This window comes from Ixodes scapularis, unplaced genomic scaffold (assembly GCF_016920785.2).
Source record: "Ixodes scapularis isolate PalLabHiFi unplaced genomic scaffold, ASM1692078v2 PGA_scaffold4__175_contigs__length_147842914, whole genome shotgun sequence".
NCBI classification, from domain to species: Eukaryota; Metazoa; Arthropoda; class Arachnida; order Ixodida; family Ixodidae; genus Ixodes; species Ixodes scapularis.
Genome location: NW_024609879.1, coordinates 118,809,116 through 118,818,779, shown reverse-complemented (window position 1 = coordinate 118,818,779; position 9,664 = coordinate 118,809,116). Strand labels below are relative to the sequence as shown.

At 49.5% G+C, this 9,664-nt stretch overlaps 2 protein-coding genes across 2 annotated transcripts in view; both read left to right on the top strand.

The window, feature by feature from the left end:
- The first annotated feature begins 15 nt into the window (after positions 1-15).
- LOC8033219 lies at positions 16-2,386 on the top strand. Its single transcript, XM_029978751.4, has one exon. The coding sequence runs from the start codon at positions 89-91 to the stop codon at positions 2,276-2,278; it is 2,190 nt and encodes a 729-aa protein (XP_029834611.2). The 5' UTR covers positions 16-88; the 3' UTR covers positions 2,279-2,386.
- A 1,556-nt stretch (positions 2,387-3,942) lies between these two features.
- Positions 3,943-9,664, top strand: part of LOC8033226 (uncharacterized protein C1orf198 homolog) — a 29,976-nt gene continuing 24,254 nt past the window's right edge. The window contains exons 1-4 of the mRNA XM_029978753.3: positions 3,943-4,476; positions 4,921-4,965; positions 5,142-5,624; positions 8,701-8,922. Of these exons, the coding sequence (XP_029834613.2) occupies positions 4,165-4,476; positions 4,921-4,965; positions 5,142-5,624; positions 8,701-8,922 (1,062 nt within the window). The 5' untranslated portion in view covers positions 3,943-4,164. The remainder of the gene's footprint in view (positions 4,477-4,920; positions 4,966-5,141; positions 5,625-8,700; positions 8,923-9,664) is intronic.

Genomic DNA, 9,664 nt, shown 5'->3' with positions numbered 1-9,664 from the left:
GCTGAACCGGAGTGTCGGCTGAACTTGGTCTGTTTGGTCAGTTTAGTCTCCGGTCAACGAACACTGATATTGGTTGACCAAAAGCAATATGGCGGCGCGCGTAGCACGCGCAAGCTTTGCGCGGTGTGTTCAGATTAACGGCCATAAATGCAGAACTTCGCGATCGTTTTCGACATCACAGCTTTTGCTAGTTCGAGGCACCAACCAGAGGACCGCCCACAACTTGGACCTCGAAACGGAAGCAGCTGCCGACGACGATTTCTTCGGCGTCGCAAGCGAGCGCGGCATGGTGACCGTCCCGGGCAGTGAATCATTCACTCGCGACCGCCTGGAGAAATTCGAGCACCTCGCACGCAGCCGAGACGCGAGGGTCTCGGACGTGAAGGTCATCGACGCCGGTTTCGGCACGATCCGGTACGATTCCGATAACCAACCCAGGTACCACGGGCAGTACGAAGACGACACTCTACTTGACGATGTGCATCTGGACAATTTAGGTTCCGGTAAAAACGCAAACCGAATTTCCAAGCCGAAACTCGAAGTCAGGGAGTCTGAGGCAAAAACTGATAGAGATTATAATGCTTCAGAGGTGGTGTCAACAGTGTTTGGAAGCCGTGGAGTCAAAGGAAGTCCAGTTTTGAAACATGGATTGAACAGCAATCCAGGAAAATATTCTACCACGTCCGCATCAGGAGCTGTACGCGACTGTCAAGACGCAGATAAAACGCAGCCTAATGAACGCCCACAGTTGCCAATGGCACAGGTCGAACCGCGACAAAAGATACAACGGAAAAAGGTCAGCCGAGACGTTAAACAACCCAGCAGTGTGGAGGAACAGCATACAACGGAGTCATCTAAAACCGCTTCAAATGAACACCACCCCAGCGTTTCTGAGCTTCGGTGCGATGCCGAGGAAACTGGGAAGCGTGGAGTCGACCTTGACTTGCAGAAAGATGCTCAAGCACTTCAGCGTCGCGGATTGTATGAATTTTCGAATGTTGGTACTCTTCCACCGCAAAATAAAACAGTTAATCATCCCCCAGGAATAAGAGCTACTGTGACCAGAGCACACCCTCTTGCTAGGGAAGAAGCCCTTCCTGGTAAATTGTCGAAGGCTCAACAGGCCCTTATCGGACGAGACAATGAAAGTCAGTCCAGGATAGACACTGAGCTGGGTGATGCAGAAGCACCATCTATTGCTCCACACAGTCTGCAGGAGTTTACCAAACGAGACAGGTCAGAGAAGATTGTCACCGAACGTCCGGGAAACGGAAGCAGAGCTGGAAGCTTTGTGCCTAAACACCTCGAGGGAGCAGATGACAATAAGCCCCCGGACTCTGAAGAACAGCAGACTGCTTACGATTACCTCCGCCGAGAATCGCCCCCATCGAGCGTCAAGCTCGACAGCAAAGGCTTCCGCATCCTCAAATCCGAAATCAGACCAGACTTAAGTCGTCTGCTCCACACCGAGGCGGTGAACCTCTTGCGGAAGCTGGTCCTCTACAACGACAACGACATCCTGGTATTGAACAAACCTTACGGCATGCTTTGCCACGGTCCTTCTCCCGGGGTTTCGGATGCCTGCGTCCTGACCAAACTCCTCCCAGACCTGTCGTCTGCTCTTTACCCTCGTCAAGACGCCAAGCTGTACACCGTGCATCGTCTCGACCGCGATGTCACAGGCGTTCTGCTGCTGGCCCGCACTCAGCGCATGGCGGACATGCTGAACTCGCTCTTCCAGAAGCACCAAGTCTCCAAGACGTACTTGGCTATCACCGCCGGTGTCCCCGATCACCTCGAGGGCGTCATCGACATGCCATTGGCAGAAGGTGAGGTTGAGGGGGCAAAAAGGATGGTCCTGAACCCAAAGTTGGATCCCGAGTTCCAGCGCCTGGTTCCCAAGTTCAGAAAGTCGTTTGCGGCCGTGACGACGTACAGGGTGCTCGCGTCTTGCGGGAGGGCGGGATACCTCGAGCTCAGGCCGACGACGGGCGTCAAGCACCAACTGAGAGCTCACCTCGGACTTGGTCTGCGTTGTCCTATTCTTGGCGACCACAAGTACTCGCATCTGAGGCGTCTGGCGCCTCAGAAGCTGCCGGGGGACATGTTGGACAGACTGGGCATCCGGCAGTCCAAGGTCAGGGACGCGCCCCTGCATCTTCACGCTCGGGCAGTGGTGGTGCCGGAAATTCTGGATGGGAGGAACCTCACCGTCGCTGCCGAGGTGCCGTACCATTTTGCGAAGAACCTGAGACGGCTGAAGTTGAACCGGAACTGAAGCGTGGAATTCCGGCGGTGTGATTTTTGCTGCCTGAACTTGTAGTCAACCTTTAACTGTTGAACTGAGTGGTTTACATTATATATTAATGAAGCCTATTATCATGGATACACAACTCAGATGTGATTGCTCTGTAAGGGCTGTCTCCCAGAAATATTTATGGGTTTTGTTTTCATTCCAAAAATAATCTATGCGTTGCCGAACGCTCGTTCTCCGGCAAAATCTAGCCCTGGCGGTCTGAACCAGATGCCAAAGCATCAGAACTATTTGTTTTCTTGTTCAGAAGTCGTAAGTGATTTTCTGAAATTTGCAATGTGAAAATGGCAGTTGGCAGTGCTCTCGAATACATGGAGCTGAATGGTGCCATTTACTGAAAATGGGTTTCAATTTCTCAATAAACTTTTCGGAAAATGACTTATAACTTTTGATTGAGATAACTGATAGTTCTGAAACTGGCATATGGTTCAGACTACTTGCGATACATTTGGCCGGAGAATGAGCATTCGGCGATGCATTGTGTATTTTTGTGACAAAAAAAAAAAAAAAATTTTGTAGCGTGAGCTACACTGGCCGAGGTTGAGCAGTTTCGCATGGCTCGCATAGTGAGCCGTGCTGCGTATGTGCACAGCTGGCATGCCGGAGCCGCCGCCGCGTCCGCCTTGCCGGTCTGCATTCCAGAGGAGTGACGTCATAGCCACGGCAGACGCATTGGCGCCGCCGCGTGCCCAGCTGTGCACCTCCGTTGCGCAGTAGTTAAGTCTGATGCTGCACCGGAGCCATTTGATAGCACCTCATGTTGTGCGCATAAGCTCTACGCATATCCCCGCATAACCGAGCTAAGCCACCACAATTGTTTTTTTTTTTTTTTTGGAAGAGGAGGGTGGGTGGGCGGGGGGCACGGTGTACATGTTGTTTGGCATTTTGAGTCCTATATATCTCCTTTCGTTCCCCAGTCTTGGGTTTCACACATGAGAAAAAACTCGCCGAAGACACTTAAGACTGCTTACGTGTAGAAATGCGAAAGCATTCCTACACGCCTTACAAGCACTGCGCCAAGTCCTCCTCTCGCACACGGTGCTTTGGTGGTGTTCCCTCATGTGTAGGTGCGGCGAACCCCGCTGGCCCCTCGACGGCTTCTGTGACAAAGCATCTGTGTTGCTGTACTTTTCTTTGGGTGTTATTTGTGCGGTGCGTCTTGATTACATAGTTCTATGACCATCTTTCGGGGACAACGGTGACGGCGTTTCGTGCGATGTGACAGGTAAAGCTTTCGCCTTAAAATCTTTCAGTTGCCACACTAGATGCTTACGGCCAACATGCAAAGCAAGAGGAGTTTGCTACTGCACAGTAAACAAATTGTTTAGAGAACATATAATGTTCCTGATTGAATGATATGGCTATAAATTGGAGATTCTTATAATATTTTGTGATGAAGAAAAGAAAGTCATTATTTCAGTTTCCTGAGCATTTCCACTTTTTGGCGTGTGCAGTCACGCGTTTTGAAGCCTTGAAAACATACGCCTTATGCAACCCCGTATTCATTCAACCACTCTTCCTGTATACTGTTCATGTTGAAAAAAAAAAAAAAAAATTAAAAAAAAAAATGGTATTGGTTTGGCAAAACAAAACTTCAAAGCTCGAAACACTGTCGTGCCATCCACATGAAATGTTCAATCCAATCCAGAATCCACTCGCATTGTTTTGTTTTGTACATTTCGTAATCGTTATTGTTTAGGCGACGGCCGTCAAAGCGAAAAGTCGTTCGCAGCTCTCCGTATGACCCCGTTTTAGAAAAAGGGCCCGTTTCGGGTCAATCCAAAGTGTTTCCTCTTTAAACAGAGTGCGACAGACGACAAGGAGCCCCTCAGGCACTTCCGTCGTGTGCAATGTCGTCTGCCAAACTGAGGGAGCAGGTAGAGGCCTATTTCCGCGGCCTCAACTATCAGTCTTCGAGGGTCATGACTGATCTGTCGCTCGTCAGAGCACAACACCCGGACGACTGGGACCGCCTTCCCGAAGAGAGCAGGGGCCGGATCGTCTGGGAGAAGCTCGTGCGTCCGCAGGTCGGTGACAAGTACGACTCGTGTTCTCGGCAGTGCGCCGAGGTCAGGGTGTTTCCCGTGATCGGCCTGAAGACGGGCGAAAAAGTAGTCACCGACGAAGATGCGACAAACAACGCCCACTCCAAAAAAATAGGGGTAAGCTTTTTCTCTTTTAGTTTCGCATTTGTACAACTTCGCCACTTCCGCAAATGTTCCACTTACAAAAAAAAAAAAAAAAAAAAAAAAAAAAAGGAAGCTTTAATATTTTTTGTGGTAGTTCAATGCGAAGGTTATAAGCATGACAGTCACTGAAAACTGCAGTGTCCCGAGAGAAAACGGCGTGAATAATTTAAATTTAGTAAATAATGAAGAATAATTACGTTCGGAAAATGTAGAATAAAACTCGAGGGGAACAAGTATTCGTGTTCGATTTTGTTGAGAAACGGCCCACACATCATACCATCGATTCAACGACTTTTACTGACTGTGCAGTGACGCTAGATGCTGTACTGTTTTTGATTTATTGCAATATATATATATATATATTTTTTTTTTTTGTGCGGCAATGGCTTTCCATTGCTGCCTTGTTTTTTCTTGCAGTCGTGGAGAGATGAACACTCGGCACCTTTTAGCTGGGAGACGCAGGTAAGCATGGCGAAGATATGGCAGACGGTAATAGTTTCTTTTCAATCTTCACACAGAAACTAGGACATAAAATGAAAAACCGACTCTCAGAACATCCGAGCCTAATCGCGAGCATTATTCGGTCCAAATCCGAAAGTCGTCTCCTGATATACCATCAATCTTCTGTCGATGAACAGAGCCAGCTGAACGTCCGCATCTCTCAATCCGTGGACGAAGTCGACCGTCCCGAATCCAAAGCCGAGCCCCCCATCGAGCCAAAGATTGATCCACCAAAGGCTGCGGAGTCCAGCGTGGCAGAGTCAAGGGTTCCCGGACCCAAGGCGGCGGAAACGAAAGCCGCGGATGTGCCCAAGATTGCACCGGAGCACAAGGTTGTTGACGCGAGGCCAGCCGAGGCCAGAGTGGCCAACGTTGACGTCACGAAAGTTAATGAACCGAGGGCCCTGGAGTGCCGGCTGCCTCAGACGTCCAAGTCCCAGGAGTCGATGAGCTCGGTAGCTTCGAGGGGTTCTTCGAACCCTCCAACTCCCAGTGAGCGTAAAGGGGGCCGCCGCAGGGCCCCCACGCCCCCCAAGGCTCCGCCCCCTGATCCCCCGAGGCCGAAGATGGCGCCGCCACACCCTCCGGCAGCTGCCGTCGTGGTACCAGCGCCAGCTGTGGTACGTAGCTCCGCATTTGTGGACTTGTGGTCTGGACTGCTTTCACTTACAGGCATACTTTGGCATTTTTCTTTGTGGCCCCTGATTTGCCTCAAAATTGACCGTACACATCCCAACAAACATAGCTGAACTAGTAACACAAATATTAGGGAAAAATAATTTTTTCTTTCTTGCAAAGTTATTGAATTTACAATTTTGGTCCTCACCGGTTTTTTGCAGATGGAATGTTTCCACTGGCAACACCAGCTGCAGTCAGTGGTTAAATTTTTGAACTTTTTGTTCGCAAGTGACTAGAGGCAGTTTCATGGTGTCCAATGAATGCTTTGTAAGCTCGCGCCAGCACCCGTGCAGTAGCATGAAGCAAATGCTCAACTTACTTTGTTTTTTAGACTGCCTGCTCGACCCGCAAGTTTGCCTGCCTGTGGCATCACGGCACTGAAAAGCGGGGGTATATTTGATTGTCGGTTTTAGCATTGTCTCCACTTGCCAATTTCAGAATAACTATTCTGAATTTTGCGATACTAAATAACATACCCAGAAAGGGCAAAGGCCGGGGATTAAAAAAATGTAGTTACATAATGCAATTGATGGTGAACTAATGCACATTCCTTTCTTGCTCTGTCAGATGTAATCATCACTTGCACTACTCATCAATGCAACATTTTGTATCTCAGTCTGTGTGAAGCGATTGGTTCAAAACATAGGCATGCAAGATGGTGTATCTGAGTCTGTGTGAACTGATTGGTTCAAAACATAGGCGTGGTAGTTTGTGTTTTAGCAGGTTCGTTTTTTTTTCCCATTGAAAGGAAGCTGAAGAGGTTTTTGTAAAAAAATGAGTTAGAGGTGAATTCTAGAGTACTTTTATCCCGTGAATCTGAATAACTAAACGCTAGAAAACATGAAAAACCTACGACCAGTCGTTACGTCAATAAAGGATCTTTCCGCCACCAAGCGCGTGTTGCTTGTGTGAGCAGTCGTGCATTTGCGAGCTTGCCAGGTATATTCCCCTGCACTGACACCAGTTGTGACGTCTTTTTTGGACCTTCTTGAATATAGCGGGAGTGCACGTGCATAACTTTGATAGGTGCTAAAGATGCTCGAGAGCTGAGATTCCGAAAACTCCTTTTATGACGTCCCACCATGGGAAGGTAGGGCTTTAGCGGTACTTTGAAAATTATTTTATGCAGCCTCCATGCACCAAACTGAAATGTAATCTCGATATACATGATCCAGGAGGCCAGATGAAGAAGATTTAAGTGTTTTTACTCAAATGCAGAACCGTTTCAGTTTTCCTTTAAAGGGCAACTCCGCTTCATTTTGGTTTTGAAAAAACAATGCAGTCCTCTTCAGTATTGCCTAGGAAGACCACACGTCAAATATGACGACGCAGTTCTGTCTAAATGTTTCTTAAACGGTCTGGCAAACTTTGCAACTCGCCAAGTTGCCGAAATCGGCTGACTCAAGCCGGCAAATTCAGGCTCAACCAACAGCGCAGTCAAGGCTACGGCATGGGCGGAGCCAACATTGAGCTAAACGTCATCACCATGGCCCCCTTTTGCTTGTTTTTACCTCTCCGATCGAGCGTAGCGCGTGACGTCAGCAATGTTCCCTCTCGGCGCTCAGTGGTGTCCACGTGATTGGCGTACGCGCCTGCGCAGCGCGCTTCTTGGGAGCAAACCAACTGCCCGCCGTGTTCCCGCCGTTACCGCCGTCTTCCGCGTCACAACCACCATCGTCGTCTCACCGTTTGTGATTATTGCCTCTCGGAGTTTCGTCCACACTATGGACACCACGTGCGCAGAGTCGCAGACTTATGCCCCAGTTGTGCAGATGTCGTCGAATGCCGTAGACACCAAAACGTAGCGAAGAGTGCGGTGCAGACGACACTCGCGCCTGCCGCACGCCCGCCCGCCCCCATCCCGCCCGTCGTTGGGCCGAGGATCACGTGACATCTCGTACCACGTAATGGCCAAGTACTTGGCGACCCGAGGCCAATGTTGCCGGACGGAGCCGCATTTTTTGCGAAGCAAACGACGTAGTGTCTTTTACTAGGGCTTTTTAATTCGAAATCACTCATTATCCCGAAATCTTTGGAATTGAGCGGAGTTGCCCTTTAAGTTACCTTGTAAGTTAGCACCTGATGCGTTCGTTTCTTCGACTCGTCCCTCGTCTTTTTTGCGCCGTTTCTGTTGTTTTTTAGTATGTATCACCGACTTGCTCAAGCTACTCTCTTCTCATTTTGTCTATGCAGATGTGTGTTTGAGGTAGGACCACCATTTAATTGAATCTATTGCAGCTAATGAAAATGCAAGGTTGGTCTATGCTGTTAGATTTTATTGTTAAAAATTCAGCTCTGTGCATTTAGTTACTGTAAGAAAATGACAACAGCTTGTCAGATGATGCAGTTGGTAGTAAGCCTCTCAGTCTGCCATTAGAACCAAATATACAGACAATATATATGCTTTCGTGTGCCTTGCTAAACATGCTGTTTACGAGGATTGCCTTTGCCGTCTTTCTGCAATTGATTTTTGGGTTAAGTTTGCACAACTCACTTGCCTCTTTCCATAGTGCCGTAATACCACGAAAGATAGGCATAGTACCTAAGCGATCTTAATTGGATGAACGTCATCTTCAAGCAGGTCCAAGCGACACCATTGAATGCCCCGACAAACGCGGCAAATACATCACAATGGCGTCGGTGAAGAAAGCTTCCCCGTTGCTGCAGAGGTCATCTGACCAGTGCCATTTCTAGGAGTGGGCTATCTCTTGGTGTTTTTGCTTAAACAAAAGAAACATGAGGCTAAGAACCCTGTGGACTCGAGTGCAGACTTTCTGCCTCTAAGAACACTTCGTCGCATGAGCAGACGAAGTCCGGCGAACGGCAGTGGAGGCGGAACATCTACTGGGTTCTCAACATACCAAACATAAAACCAAAGTGTTATATTTCTTGAAGGCGGGGAATCTTTCAAGATATTATGGTAGTTCCCGTTAGACCACCTTACTGATTTTAACATTGCAAATAACTTCATCCCTGCGCTCACGTTTTCGCTTACGCTTCGACCCGGTTGCCGCGCAGAAAACCTTGCCAGAGGTTCCGAAGAGGCACCCGTCGAGCAAGCCGCCGGCTCCACCCGTGCCCAAGGTTAAAGTCCAGGTCACCGAGGCTCCCCAGCCCACCGATCGGGGAGCCGTGGCCAAGCCTCCGCCCCAGAAGCCGGCGCCCAAAGCGGACGAGAAGCCCGCCGGCGTCGTTCCGGCTAGGGAGCGACCCAACACGGTGCACAGTTCGGAAGTCGCGGTGAGTCGGGCGGCGGCTGTTGGTGGATGGCAGTTCAAAGTAGACTGCACCTCACATCTTGATAAAAATGGCCGTGGGGTGAATGATTTCCATCTCACATCAATTTGCTGCGCTGCACAAAATTGCACGCTCGCTTCGAATAGACCCTTTCTAAAAGTCTGTCGAGCAACACTGGCGACCACCGTTTGTTGGCCACGAGGCTCGTGATTGGATACGAGTTCTCACTTGACGCTGATGATGCACTCGTGCCTAAAACGTGCTCGGAGCGTGCGCCCATACAGTGGCGTACTCGAATAATTGGCGCGGTAGTCACAAGACGGCGCACGCTTCTGGAGAGGGTCTAGTATCGTGATTTTCCCTCGGAGATGCGATTTCGGTAGTGGACCATACTCGCCAGTCTCCTGCGTGGAGCACGCTGGAAAGTGGCGACGTCTCGTTTGGGTCACAGATATTAATGCCGTGTTTACTTTGGGAACATGGTACTCGAAGGACTGTGCAAAGTGGTAGTCATGCCAAATTTGTGCGCCGTAGATGGCTGATCAAACGGTCGACTGAAGACCAGTAATCGTTCGTGTTCTTTGACGACGAAATGAGAGGACGTTTGACTCTGGTGAAAGCTAAAATGGTAATGTTTTTTTTCTCCTTCTTGGGGAGCGTCCCCCGCGGAGGAACCGGTTCCCGGCTTGCTGCTCCTTTCCCCTCGGCATCTACCCTGCGTCCCTGTCCTTCGGCAACGCGCTGC